The sequence below is a fragment of the Populus nigra genome, chromosome 4 (genome assembly GCF_951802175.1).
Source record: "Populus nigra chromosome 4, ddPopNigr1.1, whole genome shotgun sequence".
NCBI classification, from domain to species: Eukaryota; Viridiplantae; Streptophyta; class Magnoliopsida; order Malpighiales; family Salicaceae; genus Populus; species Populus nigra.
The window spans coordinates 2,620,238-2,640,259 of record NC_084855.1 but is presented as its reverse complement, the minus strand read 5'-3'; the positions used below and the strand labels follow the sequence as shown (position 1 = coordinate 2,640,259).

Here is a 20,022-nt window from a genome sequence, read left to right as displayed (position 1 = left end):
ATTTTAAAAAACATTATCACCTGGTTTCAATTTTAAATTTAGAAATTTACAATTCAAAACCTCTTGGTGTTGAGTTTTAAATTGAATAAAAAAATGTATTTTCTTGATAAAAAGTCATGAATTTATCCAAAAATGTATCTTAATTGGTTAGATTTTAAATTTGTTTTATGGAGATTATCGATTCAAGTCTTACAAATTTCAGGATCATTGAGGATTTATATAATCGTTAATTTCAAGGTTCATATAATTAATTAAGATAGATATAAATTGACCCGGACACACACATTAATCTAAAAAAAATTATAGTGACCTTACCACCCATTGCCGGGTTAAAAAATATTGGTGTTGACCTGATTACCCCTATAAATCAACCTAATAACTCGACACCCACGTTTCTTTTTGGAGTCGGTTCTTGAGCCAGACAAGTATGGTTCTCAAATATCCCTTAAATATTTTATTTTTTATAAAGATCATCTCTGTGGTGCCTAAAATATCCCTAGTCGGCTAGTCCACAAGTAAAGGGGAAGTGCGAGTAGTTGCTGCCTTGGAAACTCGTCGTCCCCTTCAACCTCTTCAGTTCAACTCACGAAGGAGGTTTTTTTTTTATCTTGACTGTGACTGCTTCCTTTAACAACAGGCAAAGAAAGAGAGAGAAGAAGCCCAAAAAGCTTTTTAAATTCTTCTTCTCCTTCTCCTTCTCCTTCTTAGCAATAATAATAATAATAATTTAAATTAGAAGAAAACAAAACCCCAATTGAATTCCCTCAAGAAAGAAGAGAAGAGGAAAAAAAAATCCCTCTTTCCTCCACGCAACCCAAACAAAACCCCCTCCCAAGCTACCTCTCTTTCTGCCGTTTCTTTCTTCTCCGAAATCTTCTCTTCTTGGCAAAACAAAATATTTCATTGCCCTCAATTTCTCCAACGATAATCTCAGCCCGCTACTTGTTTCTGATCTCAGTGCAGTTTCTTTTAGTCGGCGCCCCTGAATCCTCACTCTTTTTTCTTGATTTTTTCTTCCCTTCGGTTATATCGTTATTCTTTTCCGGGTTTTCAGGTAATTTCGTATCTTGTCGTTTCTCTGATTAATTATTTTCTTACTTTTACGTGATGATAACATCGCACAACATGATTTCTTTTCTTTTTATTGATTTGAATGCTTTGTTTAATTTGTTAATCAATATGGGCAATTGGGATTAAGCTGTCCAAATTTAGCAAACTATGTTATGGACTCAATATAGTGATTATATGATCGAATAAAGCTTGCCCACCTCCCTTTTCAGTGAATTAACCAATTAATTTTGGTTTTTCCTTTCTGGGTTTTGCTCTCTGTGGTGTTTTCAGTTTAAAAGTTCGTGACTTGTTGTTTACAGATTGACTCGGAGGCTCCGTCAAAACCCAACTCGTAGCCTTCACTGTTACATTGTTTGGCTTGATTTCAAGTGGTAAGTGATTCACTATTCTTACTCTCTTGCAAATATTTGATCTTAGATTAGGTTATAATTAATTTATTAAAGGGAGCAGCAGGGATAGCAAGAATAGTGCACTTGAATTTAAGTAGCTGTAAAAGCAAAACAATGCCTGTACAGAGAGAGATCATACAGGGAGTAGCAAAGTTCTTGTTTATATCGCGGGATTGGGTAAAAATTGATTGCATTTTAGGACTTTGGTAGATGAACAGGCAGATATTTGCATTTTCTATTAATTAAAAGTGTTTGTTGCAGTGGTTCCTAATAGATTTAGGATACTCAAAATGTAAGAGTACCTCCAAAATGATGCTATAATTTGATTATGTTTCGACACATTCTTTGTTGTGTTCATCTTCATACTGATTAGTATGGAGCACTGGTAATATTGGTGGTTAACAAGTCTGAAAATTTCTTCCATCACCCCCTTTCCTTCCTGAAGATTTTATTTTCATTTCTGAGTGGCATGTGATGAATGAGAAGTGGAAGATAATGTGGTTCTGTAAATGCTGTAGAAGTGGCATGTGATGAATGAGAAGTGGAAGATACTGTGGTTCTGTAAATGCTGTAGAAGTGGCATAGTTTGTCATGTAACTTCTTTAGTTTCTCAATTTTTTAATGTTAGCTGATTATTGTGGAAACAGGGGATTTTGCAAGCTAAACATAGTTTGCTATAGAAGGCATGACTAGTCTGATCCTTTTTATTTTTATTTTTCAGAGCTTTGCCTTAACCTTTTATGTGGTTTGGGGAATGGACTGGATCCTTTTGCCTATAGTAAGTGTTTGTGAATGATGTTCAGTGGGCAAAAGTTTAATGCTCTGAGCATATTCAAGTGGAAATGGCGTGGTGAATCATCTTTGACAACTAGCTTGCTTGACGATGTTCCACCAGAGATTGAATTGTCAGATTATAGAAGGGTACCAAGTCCTGGTAGCGAGAGCCCTTCTGGGCTCCTTAATGGTGAGAGCTTGAATGTGGAACCAATTGCTGATTTGGACCTTTTCTTTGAAAGACTCTACAATTACTATTGTGAGAAAGGGCTCTGGTGTATTATTATAAAGTGGATAGTTGAGCTTTTTAGCCTGGGTTTCACCATTGGTTTCTCGGGATTTTTCTTATTATATGTTGATTGGAATGGTCTTCGAAATGCTAAGTGTGGGATGGATGCTGTAGAATCTGGAATCAAGCCCTGTGATCTTGCTAAAGAAGCTCTCCATCCTCACCCAGTAACCCCTCTAACGCTTTCAAAAGCTATCATTGTTGGTTATTTGGGGTTATTTTCTATATGTTGGATCTTCTGTTTCTTAAGGTTTTTTGCTCAATTGAAGGACATTCTTGGTATCCGGCACTTCTATTATAACAGGTGTGGCTGATCATATCTGTATAAAATTTTGTCGGTGGCATTGCTTTTACTTCAGTACAAAGGTTTTCTTGTTTTTCAATTTTTTTTAGTATTTCAATAAGAGCAAAAGATGTTATCTTTTTGCAGTCTCCATGTCACAGACAATGAAATTCAAACCATGCCATGGGCTACAGTTCTTGAAAAGGTTGTTGAGTTGCAACACTCACAACAACTGTGTGTGGTTAAGGACCTTACTGCTCATGACGTGGTGATGCGATTGATGCGGAAGGAGAACTACTTGATTGGAATGCTCAACAAAGGAGTGCTTGCTTTTCCAATCTCCTCATGGATTCCTGGCGCTGGCCCAACTGTCAGGAATGGTTCAAATGGAATGCAGCATCACCTAATACTGACAAAACCCCTCGAGTGGACGTTAAATTGGTGTATATTACAGAGCATGTTTGATCGGTATGTTTAATTTCACACGATTACCTGTTTGAATGCTGATTATATTGCATTTTCTCATTAGAATGTACTTTTTCTGCAGAAACTTTTGTGTTAGGAGGGACTTCATTTATAATCCTAATGCATTAAAGAAAAGGCTTATGGTAGTTGGTCTTGCAATGGTTGTCCTTTCACCATTTCTTGTTATATTCATGCTGGTGTATCTCTTCCTAAGGCATGCTGAACAATTTTATAATCATCCAAGCACAGCATCATCTCGAAGATGGTCAAATTTGTCAAGGTGGACTTTTAGAGAATTCAATGAGGTACAAACTCACCATCTCTCTCCCTCACATTAAGTTCAAGCAAAACTTTTCATAGTTGATATGCCTGCGTTTGAAATGTTGGCAAGGATATCTGTTTGAGTACAATGTTTGAATGTGTTTTAGTAAGAAAGTTTGAATGTGTTCTTGTAATTTTTAATGCTTGCCTCTTATCATTGTAATAAACTAGAAAAGCCTCTTGATATGTTGAACTTATTTTGGTGGTTTTTTAATATTGCTTATAGTCCTAAGAGGATGTGTTTTTCTGACAACCCATTTTCCCATGTGTATGAAATAGAACTTGATTTATTTGATGGGATTTTAATGAACAGAAGCAAGATATTGTTGGGTGTTGTTAATTATTGTACGGGTGAGGGCTATGCCTGTCTAAATTAATGTGTTTTTGGCATGTTAGATTGAGAGATTTGCTTCATCACAAGAAAATGTTCTATATGCCATTTTCTCGTGTAAGATGAGAGTTCATTTCCTTACTGTAGCTTTATTTCAATAAAAGAATGAGGGTAGTAATAATTTTTTATATTATTTCTCACACATAGATCTGCCTCCTTGAACTCATCTTCTATAATTAAGATGGTGTATATTTATGTTGCAGGTCGACCATTTGTTCAAGCATCGGATCAATAGCAGTGTGATGCATGCTTCAGAATATCTAAAGCAATTCCCCTCACCTATTATTTCAATCATCGCAAAATTCATCTCTTTTGTCTCTGGAGGCTTTGCTGCTATCCTGATCATCATTGCATTTCTGGAGGAATCTTTGCTAGAGGGCCATGTAATATACTCTCACTAGTACTTATAAAAATATTAGATAATACAAAACTGGCAGTGATAATGGATGATAATATGTGTTTTTCATAATATTGAATTTTAATTATAATGCAGATATTTGGGCGCAACTTGTTTTGGTATGCTGCTGTTTTTGGAACTATAACAGCTATCAGCCGGGCTGCTGTTACAGATGAGCTCCTGGTCCTTGATCAAGAAGGGGCTATGTCTATGGTTGTCCAACACACGCACTACATGCCAAAAAAATGGAGAGGCAAAGAAAATACTGAGAGGGTCCGCATGGAGTTTGAAACCTTATTTCAGGTAATGCAGATGAAGTTCATGCATTTGTATGAAAGAGTGTTCACCAAACATACTTATACCACCCTTGATCACTATACCACCACTGATAAACACCAAAATAAGCGATATTCACTGGGTCAAGAGCACCCCCTCGAGTAAAAGCTTCCATGGCCAGTTGACCAAAATAAGGATCCCAAATTGCATGAGCAATAGGTCTTACATGCAAAGGGTCCTGCACCCATGTTTCAAAATTTCCTTGCCAAGCTACATGAAACAGATTTCTAGAAGTCCACAAAAATTATTGTTAATTGCCCGAAATGAGAAGCAAATTATTCTAATAAAGACGTTCCTCCATAATATCATCATGACTCTCGAAGTCATGTGCGGAGCAATACCAAACCAAATACGACGAGTAGTGGGGTCTTGAGCTAAGCCTTAGAAATCTTAATGCCATAATGCCTTTCAAATCCTCCTTGCCATTATCTTACTGCAATAGTTTTTGCTAAGAAGAACGCCCATGTTGTGGCAATTCCACCTAGAAGGTAATGAGTTACTCCTACAACACGACCTTGTATAATGCTCAAGGCTCTAGGCTGAATAGCAAGAGCAACTTTTAATTTATTATGAGCCCAAATAATTGATTCAATAAGTTCTTGCTAACAACAACAACTGCTGAATAGAAACATTAAACTAAAAGCCCATACAAAGTGAGTGCCTAGGAAAAAAAGGCCATATGCAGATAATGAAGAACCATAAGACTGAATTACCTGGGATGCCTGTGCCCATAAGAAACAGCGGAGCCATCCATTAATTGTAATAGAACTCTGCGCAAAATTTCCTCCAGTGATATGAGTTACCACCTGTCACTTATTTTAACTGTTCTATGTGTTTTTTGTGATGCAGTATACTGGAATGATGTTACTTGAGGAGATGGCATCAATTTTCCTCACTCCATTCCTGCTTTTGTTTGTTGTCCCAAAGGTATCCATGTCATCTCTCAGTAGACTGTGTATCTGGTTATTTTTATGACATATATTGGCTAATTTCGAGGTGGTGTGCTGTGATTTTTTGCAGCATGTGGATGACATCTTACAGTTCATTGCTGATTTCACAGTGGATGTTGAAGGTGTTGGCCATGTTTGCAGGTGTGCACTTGTTCTTTTGTTTGAAAATTCCGAGTTTATGTTGAGCAATTTGACACCAAATCATTTATTAGCTTTGTTTCTTTGCATTGAAATCATTGAAATCTTGACTTCTAATTGATCTTTCACAGTTTTAGTACTTTCAATTTTCAAAAGCATGGAAATAGCAATTATGGCTCTCCTTATAACACGCTTCGGTCCCAGAGAAGTTGCCAGGGGAAGATGGAGAAATCGTTTTTGAGGTATTATTGTAGAATTGTACCTGTAGATTCTTTCCGTTTCAATTTAAGCTTTTGAAGCCTTTTATTACTGTCCTTGTGCTTGCTTTACAAGCACAAAGAAGTCTTCTATATGTTCCTTAAGGAGAACAAGTCATTTTGGACATATAAATAATTGTTTTGTATACTTGCCACTGTTATGTTCTATCTTGGAAAATGAAATAAACCATTGCAAGGTGCCTGCTCGTAATTTCGTTTTGTTTTAATTGTTCCCTTCGGTTGCTTCTCATCTTGCATCGTCTATTTTGCAGTTTTCAAAGTAGCTATCCTTCATGGGAACCCAACATTCACGGAAAGCAGTTCCTGTTAAATCTTAGAACTTTTAGGGATCAAAAGTTGCAAGGACAGGGAGTTAGACATGTGTACTCTCCTCGTAGAATGTGGCGAGGGAGCCCCAGTTATAGAGGCCCCGGTGATAGAAATATCCCTTTTTCAAGGGAAATGCCATTTAATACTCCCGGCTTTCAGCTGGGTTCTTTGTGGCTACTTGACATAGATCAGAGGAATCACCCATATCTTCTTGATTGTTATTATACTTCTCGACCTCATACTTCCACGGACAATACAAGAGATGCCACAGCAGTACCATTTGAAGCAGCTGAGCAACAACATTCAAGAGATTATTGGATGCCATCCAACTTGACACAAAATGAAGTACGATATGATGAAGAGTTATGGGGTCACAATTACCAGGACAGATCAGTCTCTCATTTGGGGGCTTCTACGTCTGCCCCATTCTTCCAGGAAAGTGTGCTTCAACATCATGACTCCAGCAACCTTGCACATCCTACTAGGAGCCATTGGTGGGCTAGAAGTGGCCCGCGTGATGCACAGCCCCAAGCAAGTTTCCTCGAGCCTCCTGGTTTCCACCAAGCTAGTTTCCTTGAGCCTCCTGATTTCAACCGCTATGCTTCAGAAAATTATCATGATAATTTCTCAGAAAGAAGCTTGGAGGAGCAAGAGCAACACTTGGATTGGAGAAACTCTAACGGATTGTCCCGGACTACTTATTTGGATGATGACATTGACGCAGGAAGGAGTGTGAGTCTTCATTTTGACGACATTTTTAGCAGACCGCCTGAAACACCCCCAGCATTTCGAGATCCCCCAACCTTTTGACAATCAATTACCTCTCCATTTGTTTGAGAGGTTCTTGTTTTTAGATTTGTGGAATGCATATGGGTTTCCGAAGATGGACTGTGATTTCTTTTCTGTGTAAAAAGGAAACTATGTATTCTTTGTTGTATATAAGATTCAGTACGAGGTTAGATTCTCAAGTAGGCCCCATCCCATTTTAGAAGGTAGCAGGCTCTAAAGTCACTGCAGCCCTTATGGAACTGTAAAAACATTTCCCATCTATTGATCTATTTGAAATCCTATTCTAATCAACTAGTTCATTTGATCATTTGTTTGCCATCGAGTGAATTTCGTTGTCGTGTTGTCCCAGGTAGTCTGGTCTTAGCTGTACTTCAAAATTGAAAGATTTTAGCCGAAAGGGAAGTTTATTCAACTCAACCCAACAGGGTCTGTCCAAAGATTGTTTTTTCTTTTCCCTAATGAAAATAAAACCTCCTCAGACATTGATGAGTTTATGAATTCTGTGGAGACTATTCGATTCAACTCAGCCAAACCACGGCGTTTTTAATCAATAGCTCCATTCTACCCCTTTTTTTAAGGCTTGAACTGTTGTCAACAGATAAGACTCGGGAAACCAGAAATCTCCCTAGGGTTTTGGGTTTTGCAAGGGTTTAAGCAATTCAACAGACTAGACCAAAACCAAAAAGGAGCAAACTTTAACAGAAATCCCACCATGAAAAGAGATCCCACCATGAAAAGAGCTTTGATCTCACTTCTCTCTCATTTTACTCGCCAAAAAACCAAAACAGTAACCCCTCTTCTGTCCAGAAACTACACATCATCTGACCGCACAAATACACCTTCCTCTGCCTCCTCACTTCATTCACCTACCCATGATCTCAAAATTCTGCACCAAAACCAATGGCCTTATAGTCAAGCCCCACCAATTCCAAGCAAACCCATCTCGAAACATTGACACCCTTGTTGGAACACCTCAAATCTCCTCTAGGAGGAAAGATCTCAACTTGAAGAGGCTTTTGAGTCTTTAGTGACAATTGAGGACATGCTCAAAGCTTTTGAAAACATGGAGGCTTGTTTTGATGAGAGAGAACTTGGTTTGGCTTTACTGAAAGTTGGACTTTAACTTGACCAACAAGGCGAGAACCCTGAAAAGGCTTTATCTTTTGCTACAGAGCTTTGAAAGTTCTCGATAGTGGCGATGATAAGATAAGCTTAATTTTCTTGTTGCTATGACTTTACAATTAGTGGGTTCTGTTATTTGTAGTTTAAAAAGGTTTAATGATAGTTTAGGGTGTTTCAATAGAGCTAATATGATGCTGGGAAGGCTAGAGGACAAGGGAATGTTAATGTTGAGGATATTAGGCCGGTGTTGCACACTGTGCTGCTTGAGTTAGCTAATGTGAAGACTGCGATGGGGAGGAGAGAGGAGGCTATATATAATTTTAAGAAGTGTTTAGAGATAAAGGAAATGCTGTGGAGAAAGGAAGAAAAGAATTGGGTGTGGATATGGGGAACTGGCGGCGGCTTATGTTGCAGTTCTGAATTTGAAGGAGGCATTGCCGTTTGGTTTGAAGGTGTTGTAGATACATAAGAGTGGACTTGGGAATAATTCCGAGGAGTTTTCACATGATAGGAAGCTTCTTGGGGTCATCTATAGTGGGTTGGAGGAACATGTCAAGGCATTGGGGAGCAGAATGCACTGTCACGGAAGGTTTTGATGAATTGGGGTCTTAGTTCTGAATTGCTTCATAGAGAGATTGATGCTGCTAATATGGGGATTGAATTGGGCAAGTATGACGAGTTTATTAATACTTTGAAGGGTGTTGCCCAGCAGACAGAGAAAGATAGCTGGACTCAAGCATTAGTGTTTATCTCTATGGCAAAGGCACTGTGTAATCTAGAGAAGTTTGCAGATGCGAAGAGGTGTCTGGAGATTGCTTGTGGAATTCTTGACAAGAAAGAAACGGCTTCTGCAGCTGAAGTCGCTGGGGCATACTCAGAGATAGCGATGCAATATGAGACTAGGGACAGGTTTGAAACGGCAATTTCATTGCTAAAGAGAACCCTGTCTATGCTCGAGAAGCTCCTACAAGAACAGCACGCAGAAGAAAGTTCTTCTGCTATAATCGGGTGGTTACTTTTGTTGACATGTAAGGTGACTTAGGCTATTCCTCACTTGGAGAGTGCTGCTGAAATTTTGAAAGAAAGCTTTGGTCCCAAACATTTTGGAATTGGATATTTCTAGAACAATTTGGGGGCTGGATATTTGGAATTGGATAGACCACAGTGAGCTGCACAGATTTTTGCAGTTGCTATCATACAGATTCATTTGACGCATGTCAGAATCTCTCAAAAGCATTTGGTGCCAGGGGAAGGTAAGGACATATCCTCAGTTCCTGGTTCCTGGTTTTATTTCAGGCACATGGCTATTGATTCATTAAGCAATCATTATTTGCTATTCCAAATCTGTTATGCTGATTAAAATGAGTGCTTTGATGCTGTCTTCCTCTTCACTTTATGAAGGGAAAATCATATATGTCAGGCCGAGCAGGTGAATATGCAAGAATGCAAGCACAAACTCAATATTTCTTCTTCATCTGGACCTGTGGCTCTCGGCCATCACGCTTGGTACCTTAAAGGGTTTTAACAAGCTAAATTAGAACATATTCTTAACTCAACTTTTACATAAGCGAGCAAATAAATAACTCTTTTAATTTATAAGTAGATAAAAAAAGGCGTTAGCATCATGTGTCATGTTTGAATATCTTCATGCCATTTGTGGGTTAGGCTAGTACAATTTTACTTTTCTTTTTTATAAATGCTCTGGAACAGTAGTTTGTGTTGTTGCTTATCATGGTAATTGATAAGAACATTCCCTTAGTTCCTGGTTTTATTGCAGGCGCATTGCTTTGATTCATTAAAAAAATCATTATTGTGTTGCTATTCCAAATCTGTTATTCTGATTAAAAGGAGTACTTTGATGCTGTCTTCCTCTTCATGAAGCCCTTATCAATGGAAAATCATATATGTTGGGTCGGGCATGTGAATATGCATGAATGCATGCACTTACTCAATATTTCTTCATCATCTGGACCTTTGGTTCTCCACCTTTGGCACTTCTCAAAGGGCTTCAATAAGCCAAATTATAACATACTTCATTAACTCAACCTTTACATGAGCGAGCAAATAAATTATTTTTTATATATAGATAGATAAAAAAAGATATTTTAGCATCATGTTTGGATATCGTCATGCCATTTGAAGGTAAGGTTTATAGTGGTATAATTTTACTTTTTTATGAAGGCTCTGGAACAGTGGATTGTGTTGCTGCTTATCATGGTAATTGAAGTTAATAATTCTGGTGCTATTAAGCATGCCTTGTCTATATGCCCACATTCATTCATCAAGGCAGCAAGCAAATGACATGGAATTTGGTGTATAGGTTGTTTGGTTTTATGTTGCGATCTCAAATTAGAATTTTGTAGTTTCTAAAAAATCTTTCTTGGATTTTGCAGCTATACCCTTGCCATTTAATTCCAGCGGTGAGCAATAGATGCTTGGGAAAGTCATGGACCAAGGCAACATGAGCTCACGACCAATAGATGCCTCACAGAAGCCCCTCTGGAAGAAACTTACAGCTTGACATTCCTCTCAACCAGTATCGAACAAGCATGATGTAGTCTGATAAACATCCAGCACTGAGTTACATTTCTTTGTTTGGTTAGCTTCTCTCTTTCTATAAGGGTGTTTTTTTTTTCCTCTTAGCTTTTCCCTGTAAGTAGATATGGTAATTTATTTCTATCTGTGGTGCCTTTTCTTTTCATATGTGCTTATAGAGTTCAAGTTCTTTAAGCAACTCAAACACAGTTTCGATGTGAAAATTGGTTTTGGGGATGTGTGCTTTTTCTTTGATTGTGTTTGCCTGATAAACACTGAAATTAGTGTATTTTGTGTCTTTTAACTACTAAATTTTCTTTTCAAAGGAACTTGTACGTTCATCTTAATCTGTATTCTGACTTTAGAGTTGTCTGTGAATAAATCCATGTTCATGGAAAACTTGATAAAGAAGGCTCAATCATGCTTTCCATGTAATGTCACCATTCTTCTCAACTTTTACTTCACATAATATGATTATATTACACGTGCTTCTAAACATTCAGTTTTGGTGACTTTGAAATTCAACCTGTTTCTTCGTAATCAACAAGACCCTAAAAACCATTTTGAGGATGAGAAACTATAACTGTAGACTCGTCATAGGTGTCCCACTGGAGTTTCATCTGGCTATGATTCACTGAATTTGTGATATTGTTTTGTTATAGTGTCTGCGCTACATTGTTATGTTTATGTAGCTTTGCTGAGGCAGGAACACATGGAATGATGCTTGCAAGGCAGGGTTTGCAACTGAGACTGAGGGCATTATGTTTAGCTACGACAGGGTAAAATTTTCCTCTTGGAAAATCTTCGTATGTGATATTTTGCCTACTTCTTTGTTTTTCTTTCTTCTATCCTTTTCATATTTTTTTTGTGGGTGGTGAGGGGGTTAAAGATGAGGCCCAATGAACCTTGAGCTGCACAGGTGGGGGTAGCCTTACATCACTCCTAAATTTCATCCATCCTTCCCAGGATTTAAACATCATACTTTCAAGTGGAAATCCCAAATTTAATCGTTAGACCATCCCTAGGACTCACATTGGCATTGTTTCTAAATATGTAGTTTGCACTCATGTAAGTTATCATGAGTTAGCTGTTAGTCTCTCTTCTGAATTTTTGTAGTTAAAAAACAGGAGAAATTATTCAGATCTTTCAAAATATGTATTTGCTGCAAATAAATTGTTCCCTTACAAATAATAAAAAATACTGAGATTTTTATTTCAACTGATATTTGGGATGCTCATAGTGAAACTCTCCAGCTGCTTTTTGGCATCTGGAAACAGATGGCAGACCTTCACTCAAATCCGTATCTTAAAACCATAATGGAACTTGGGCAGAATAATCTCTTCTGCGCATTACCAACACCAGTATAATTACTACAAGACAAAAGAGGTTGGTGATCATTCACAGAGGAGGTCCCTTTTGCGGTTTTCACTCATAGTTGCTCATTATTCCGGTCCCCTTGCCATGACTTGCATAATAGCTTCCCCCTTCCACTCTGCCCCCTCCCCCCGTCTTTGTCTCACACAGTCTCTCTGGATAAAGAGGTGTTAAAACAATCATTTCTATTCATAAAGAAAAAAGAAACTCAAAACAGAAAAAAAGGGGCGTCCACCGTAAGTGGTTTAAGCCATGATTCTCGTAAGCATGCTTGCATCTCAGTAGGAGTCCGTGTATACCGTTCATTCTATGCATGATATCAATCCGAAGCCACCCTAGATTTTTATCAGTTCCTCATTTGTAACTATTCAATCATGTGATAAACACCAGCAAACCCTTTGGAAAAAAATGAAATATCAAACAGGACATAAAGACAAGATTTCAGACTAAATCTTCTTGCATTATATCTCAAATTCAACCGGACGTACTGCTTTTCTGGATCCTCGGACATGAACAAATGGAAAAACTGACCTAAGTACTCTGTTACTACTTTCCTCGGTATTGCTAATTTCCCTATGATGGATATTTTGATGAATGATTGCTTGAACACTTGAGTAAAGCTGTCGATCCACTGCAGAATCCAGTGAGAAAGATCTCCTCAACGGTTGGATGGAAAACTGATCATCTTTCCCCCTTACATCAATGCATTCATCACCCATAATTGAGACATGGTGTTGCTTCCTTGTTTTCAACTTTCCAAGCTTCTGCTCCATCTTCATTGGCGATCGACTTCTGAGTCTCATCTGAACTTCTCTTGAAGTGTTTCTTTCATGTTGCCCAGGAGGTAACAAAGCTCCATCATCTTCTCCACCCAATTCGATCACCACATAATCTTCATCACTTCCCATAAGACTATCGGTGTATGGCTGCGAGCCTTGAGGTGATGAGCTAGGAGCAATGATGCGGTCAACTGGATATTTAGTACCAGAGCCTGAAATGCTTGTTCTGCAAAGCGGACAATTAGCATTGCTTTGAAACCATATGTCAATGCAATCCAGGTGAAATGCATGGCTACAGTTTGGAAGAACTCTAAGCATGTCTTGTTCTTGGAACTCATTCAAACAGACCACACAGCCACAGCTGCTCCTCTCCCGACCTTCTTCTCTCCTGTACTGAAATGTTGGTATCTCGCGAATTACTGACTCGTCCAGCCCACGATTCCACATGGTTGGAGAGAGGGCTATAAACGAATCTTCGTTACGTCTAGCTCTCCAAACAGTGAACCACCTTAGAAGATTAAATTGGTTCCAGTTGGAGCAACATTTGTTCACAAAGACGTAGTAACCAACTAGCAAGAAAGCTGTGCCCACGATGCTCAACACAGCAATAGCTAATAGAGGGAAAGCATGGTCTGAAGTAGGGGAAGGTTGTTGATAGATAAGATTCTGCTGGTTTCTGAAGGCATGAATGTAGTATTGTCTGTGTGCTGGTGCCATAGGTAAATGGGTTTCAATTCAAAGTGTTGGATTCTACAAGTAGAGAGACAAAAGGGGAGGTTGACTGATGGGTTTAGCTTCTTCCATAAAAAGAATTTCTTCAATCAGAATAAAGAGAGAATAGAGGAGAGAGATGGGAGAAGCTTAATGGAGAACACTCCTACACAAGGGTTAAAACGTGCGCCACAGATTCACCAGGTAAACCACAATGATATCTCATTGAATGAAGAGGATAAACTTGAGATGAACACAAGCATGTCCATGTTTAAAGTTAAGAGAGAGTGGTAAAGCTGCCATCATACTTCCCACTAGCAGTTTGTATTAAAGAAATGAATTTGGACCCAACATGCTATATACTTGCTTCATGATGTTGGACCCCTGCTGTTTTATTTCTCATTTTTCTTGGGAAACAGCATTTCTTTTGTTCCCTTTTCCTCAACTCTCTAAAGTTTTAGGACATACCTTAACAGCAAAGCAAGACTTTTTTTTTGCGAAAAAACAGAGTTTATAGATGTCTTTTGCTCCCCTTTTCACTGGGTAAAAGGCCTACAAAATCTTCTAGATAAAGGAGTTGGAACATAGAATTTCTAAATCAAAATTCCCAAATTTGAACAACTGGGCTATTGTTATAGATCATTCATATGGTATGCAATAGGCAATGACGGCGGGCATAGTGTGCAGGAAATTTAGCTTGGAGCATCGGACTCCCAACGGCAGATATCACTAGTAACATAGTCGCAGAGTTAAGGAGCATTTGCTGAGCTTCAGTTTGGCTCGGGACTTGAGTTGTCGTAATATGATCCCTGAATCGTGATTTAAAACCATGCTAATAATGCCTCCATCTCTGCTATCTGTTAGGATACAGAGAAATGAACAATCAAAATGAGCTTTATTGTTCCCTTGAATTATACCTCTTGCATAGTTGCCGGCTCGGCTTCGGACCGGGTCAATTTGTATATTAGTCAAAACAAAAACTTGAAGTTGATCTAGCTTGATTTGGACCGGGTTGACCGAGTTAACATGTCATTAAAAACCCAGTCGAATCAAATCGATGTTCCTTTTAATCCTGATGAAAATCGATGTTTGAATTGTGAAATTCCCGCTTTACCCCAACTGGCCAGTTCTAATTTAATATTTTGATATTTTCATTGTCAATTGTCAAAAAATGGGCCAATAGAAGGGAAAAAAAACGAAGGATTGAACATGGCTTTGCCTAGTTCCAGATTTCAGGACAGGTTTCTTTTTGTTCCCTGCCCAGCAACTAGGTCAGGACCATTTCTATCTTCTTCTCTTCTTTCTATGGGCCGTGTCCATGTTCTCTGGGCTTGGACCAGCTCCCGATTGTCGTTTAATACATCAACACCACTGGAACAGAACAGAATCAACCTCCATTCCACTTCCTCTCCTGGATTATACTTCAATGGATTTCTAAAATCAACCTCCATTCCACTTCCTCTCTTGCTGAAACATCTCCTCATTACTATATCAACAAGTAAATCCCTTCCCTTCCCATCCGTTCTCCTCCCTCCCCCCATCATTTACAAAATACAAGCATTACTTGATATAACTAACCATCAAAAAAACCATTTTAATCTAAAATTTTAAGCCGTTGTCTTTAAAATATTATTTATATTATTTTTTAATATACGATTGATGAACAAAGTTTGCTAAACAATCTGCAAGAGAACCCGTCTCACAGTAGACATGGTGGAGCACCAGAAAGCGACTCTCTAACAACCCGAAGAATAGAATAGCTGTAAGAAACTTGATGGTTAGTGTCCGAAATCGAGTCAACTACAAACTGAAAGCAATTCAAATATTTTACCAGCGAGGCTAGCAAGCATCTCCACCATCTTTCAAGCTTCAAAATTCTAGTTGAACAAATTGAAATATGGCTCAAAGCTGGTTCGAGACTAGGGAAAAAAAGATGTGGCAGTAAAAGACAATTACTGAACTCCAGTACTAGCTAGGCCATTTGGGCCTTCATTTCAGGTGAGTTCAATAATATCAGCCATGATCGAGGATTTGATCTAGGGTTTCTTAATTATCCTGGCATTTGTAAAGCCAGATTCCATTGGCAAGCTTTGTAATTGATTCCACGCACTCTACTCCAATTTGACTAGTACTTCTGAAGCAAGTTACATGTTCTTATTAAATGTCTCATCACTAAAATTATTCAGTAGAGTTGTTATTTTTAGAAAAACAGAGATTTCTCTATTCTTTACTGTGATTCTTTTCTAGTTTTTTTTTTCTTAGTTCATCATAAAAAATACATTTTGGCAAGTGAAAACACTTATGATGTTTTTGGTCCTCTGAAGATTTTAAAATATAATAAATCTCTCTATCATTTGTTTATGTCTGCGATCACTGTCAGTTAATGATACCACAAGAATAACTACTATGTATCAACATCACTGGTCCAACCAAAACATCTTCTGTTAATATATAGTTTTTCTAATCGGTTCTCGTAATTAAGATTTTTAGAAAGAGTTTTCCCTGTTCCTTTTTAGTATAGTTTATTACACAGTTGCTCAGCTTGTTCCTGACAATGCTATAGACATAACACTTCGGTTGTGTTTTCCACTTTTCAGAAAAAAAGATTGTGGGAAATAGAAAACTAAGAACAATACTTTTATTAATTGAGAATAAAATTTGTTTTTTTAAATTGTTGAGAATGTGTGTTTCTAACTCTTCATTTCTTTAGAAAATTGAAAAATACCAAAACAATTCTCCATTATATTGTTTGCTTGATCATTCCTTTTAATTGAAAATCATTAAGAATAATTTATTCTTTAAATACAATAAGATTAAAGAAAAAAATTGAGAAATTTTCAGAAATTTATAATTCATTTTTACGATGAAACGATCAACTTAGACACTTTTAATTTGTAATTTAACTTATAAAATAAAGAGCTATATATATAACTTGAACCTGTCTTAAAAGTTTTAGCTCGATGCAACATAAATAAGTTAGAAACAAGAGATTAAACAGACCATACTCAAGCTGATTTTTTCTCTCTGGAATTCTCTTTTGTTTTTGCTGCTGCCGACACTATTTAAGAGACAGTCAGCCCTCTTATGTCTGAACAAACTCTTTTGTTTCCTCCATCTCATAAGTGGTGTGGTGGTCCCATTCACATGGATCCCGGACCCCCAGCAAGAGTCAACTGGCAGCCCTTTTTTCTTCTGCAATCCATTTTTGTCATCAACTATCGCAATGACGAAAACGCCAATTAAATATATACAGATTTGAAAAGGCGTATATAAACATATAATGAAGGTTATTGGGAATATGAAACCAAACTAACACACAGCATTCTTAATTTCCAAGATATCATTAAAAACACACACATTTTGGAATTTTTGTCTGACCTATCATGATTAGCCTGTTCCTGGACCGAGACAGAATCCTTGGTGACATTCCGGTTGTTTTTCTTCAAGTTTCTGGCAAGATTCCTGCCAGAAGTCCATTTCATACTACATTCAAGCTCTATTCACCTAGCTAGCCATTTTACAAGTCACATTTGCTTCGGGGGTTTAAAATCTAATACAACAAATAGCTTTGTCTTAGAGCAGGAATTTTCACATTCTGAGTTATGGAGATCCTCGTCTCAAGCCGCTGTAACCTTCAATCCTTGTCTGAGAAGTATATTTTCCCAGAAGAAATCCGACCAGGGAAGGTAGCTGTTGCCTTATGCGAGTCCATTCCAGTAATAGATCTCGGTGATATAGCAGGTCAAAACCGAGCCAATATTGCTCAGGAAATTTTGAAGGCAAGCCAGGAGTTCGGTTTTTTCCAGGTCAGCAATTAATTAAGTAATACTCCTATTCAATTTTATGTAAAATACCATCAATTAATAATGATGAATGTTATATTCTCACTGTAAAACAGGTGATTAACCATGGAGTTTCTAAGGAATTGATGAATGATACAATGAGTGTCTTCAAGGAAGTCTTTGAGATGCCTGCAGAGGATCTGGCAGACATCTACTCTGAAGACCCAGATAGAAGCTGCAGACTTTTCACAAGTAGTAACTCTTATGCAAGTGAAGATGTTCACAACTGGCGTGACTTTTTGAGACACCCTTGCCATCCTGATCTAGATGCATGCATTCAACAATGGCCCGAGAAGCCAACCAGATATCGGTAAAACGTTATGCCCGCTGACTGCTATGTTGTATCACCTGTCAAATTTCTGTCTTCGTAAAACAATTACTGAAGCAGACATAAGTTTAAGTTTAACCTTTCCTAATGCTTATGTCTCCATAATTTCACAGACAGGTTGTTGGGAATTACTCGACTGAAGCGATGAAATTAGCCTCAGGGATATTGGAGCTGATCAGTGAAGGTTTAGGATTAGAGTCTGGGTATTTTGGAGGTAAACTAAGTGAAAATGCATTTTTGTCAATCAATCGTTACCCTCCATGCCCAGATCCAAGTTTAACCCTGGGATTGCCGAAACATTGTGATCCTAATCTCATAACCATTTTACTCCAAGGTGATGTGTGTGGGCTTCAAGTCTTCAAGGATGGTGAATGGATTGGTGTCGGGCCTGTTCCCAACGCATTTGTGATTAACATTGGGTACCAGCTACAGGTATACTTCTTATATCATTGTTATCGCTACTGTAAAGTTCTTGTAATGTTTGGGTATAATTAAGCTGAAGAATGCTGGTTAATTCCTGTCATAGATTATCAGTAACAACAAGCTAAAAGGTGCCGAACATCGAGCAGTGACAAATTCAAAGGATGCTAGGACAAGTGCTGCCTTCTTTGTCAGTCCTCGTCGTGAGAGCATTGTCGAACCTGCCAGGGAACTTATTAAAGAGGACAATCGCCCACTCTATAGAGCCTTTGAGTTCACAGAGTTTTTTTCCAACTACATGAATGAGAAAGGCAACGTTGAAGTTGTATTGGAGCCTTTCAAGTTGCGAGCATAACCTGTGATTGATGCAACAAGGAAATCGTACAGATTGGTATGTCAAATACTGTGAATCTCAGTAAACCAATCTCAAGTTTATATGAAGTTTGTGTGTACCTAAAGGTTGTGAGAAAGCAGCATGCGATAATTTCCTGTATGAAATGGTTTGAACTGTGATTCAACATCTGAAATAATGTTAAGCTACTGTCTAATATCTTTGGATTTAGATTTAGTCCTATTGAGTTTGATGTTTGGTTTTGATAACATAATGTGATTTAAAATTTTGATAAACATTCATCCAGGATTGATCCAGATGTTCTGTGCCGCGAGACCAATAAAAGAGGGAAGCTCAAATTTATTTTCTTCTTATCAAAACATAATTTTCCAATAACATATGAATTATTGAGGTCAATAGATTTTGATTTCACAGAGCATGAGATATTGCACACTGCTTCATATCCCCGGAGCATTTAAAAATGTACTCGTTCAGGGCCTGTCTTAAAAAGAGTATGGGTTATTGGATTGCCGGGAAGATTTACGGGTCACAACGTCATTAATTGTATTAGTCAAAACAAGGTTTTTTTTATTAAAAAAAACACTCAGGTCTGGAATAAAATCAACCTATCATTAAAGCATATTTTGTATGGATAAATTTTATTTTTAGAAATAATTTTTTTTATTTTTATATAATAGTTCTAATATATGCAACCTTATATGATATTTTTATTCAATCAATTTAATTTATATCTCTATTTCTATTATTATTTGCTTGAATAAAATATTAATTTAATAAAAAAATTTAGCAAATAAGACCGGGTAAATATCTGGTCTTTCAAGATTAAATATCTTAATCTGCATCTGTCTCTTGATTTTTAAAATTTTATTTTTAAATATCGTTAATAATTTTTTATTTATTTATTTATTTATTAGCATATATAATTCTTAATTTATTTGATTATATATATATTTATCAAAATTTTTTATTTAAACTTAAATTTTTTAAACAATAAAAACATGTTAAAAAGATCTATATATATAATTTTTTTTATTAATAATAAAAATATCTTTTTCATGGCAATTGAGCACGAATCACATAACTAATGCTTCCAATACCATATATGATTTAAGCAAGGGGGAGCCAGGGGAGGCATACCAGGCCCGGGCTCTTGTAAAAATTAAATGAATAAATAAATATTTTTTTTTATTTGGCTCCTCTGGAACAATTTAAGAATTTAGGGTTAAAAGTAGTAAGACTTAAGTTTTCCCCTTCCCTAAAAAATATTTTCCTAATCTTGGCTCCCTTTAAAAAATTTCCCTGCTCCACACCTAGTTTTAAAAGTTTAATTAAAGACTAAATTCTAATTTTACTCCATTAGTGATGTCCAAGTCATTAAC

At 37.2% G+C, this 20,022-nt stretch overlaps 3 protein-coding genes and 1 pseudogene across 4 annotated transcripts; 3 read left to right on the top strand and 1 right to left on the bottom strand.

The window, feature by feature from the left end:
• Positions 1-508: 508 nt before the first annotated feature.
• LOC133691914 (autophagy-related protein 9-like) lies at positions 509-7,471 on the top strand. Its single transcript, XM_062112538.1, has 11 exons — positions 509-1,054; positions 1,371-1,442; positions 2,182-2,827; positions 2,954-3,274; positions 3,354-3,576; positions 4,187-4,366; positions 4,477-4,683; positions 5,566-5,643; positions 5,737-5,807; positions 5,936-6,046; positions 6,334-7,471. The coding sequence occupies exons 3-11, from the start codon at positions 2,253-2,255 to the stop codon at positions 7,199-7,201; spliced, it is 2,634 nt and encodes an 877-aa protein (XP_061968522.1). The 5' UTR covers positions 509-1,054; positions 1,371-1,442; positions 2,182-2,252; the 3' UTR covers positions 7,202-7,471.
• Positions 7,472-7,544: 73 nt separating this feature from the next.
• On the top strand, positions 7,545-11,162 carry LOC133691916 (protein KINESIN LIGHT CHAIN-RELATED 1-like; annotated as a pseudogene).
• A 1,368-nt stretch (positions 11,163-12,530) lies between these two features.
• Positions 12,531-14,108, bottom strand: LOC133691917 (RING-H2 finger protein ATL16-like). Its single transcript, XM_062112539.1, has one exon. The coding sequence runs from the start codon at positions 13,705-13,707 to the stop codon at positions 12,673-12,675; it is 1,035 nt and encodes a 344-aa protein (XP_061968523.1). The 5' UTR covers positions 13,708-14,108; the 3' UTR covers positions 12,531-12,672.
• A 2,908-nt stretch (positions 14,109-17,016) lies between these two features.
• Positions 17,017-18,853, top strand: LOC133690578 (protein DMR6-LIKE OXYGENASE 1-like). Of its 2 annotated transcripts, XM_062110803.1 has the most exons (5): positions 17,017-17,507; positions 17,600-17,853; positions 17,985-18,085; positions 18,206-18,303; positions 18,398-18,853. In XM_062110803.1, the coding sequence occupies exons 1-5, from the start codon at positions 17,304-17,306 to the stop codon at positions 18,644-18,646; spliced, it is 906 nt and encodes a 301-aa protein (XP_061966787.1). In that variant the 5' UTR covers positions 17,017-17,303; the 3' UTR covers positions 18,647-18,853. The 2 variants fall into 2 exon arrangements, with proteins under 2 accessions (XP_061966787.1, XP_061966786.1); XM_062110802.1 differs by having other exon boundaries at positions 17,985-18,303.
• Positions 18,854-20,022: the final 1,169 nt, after the last annotated feature.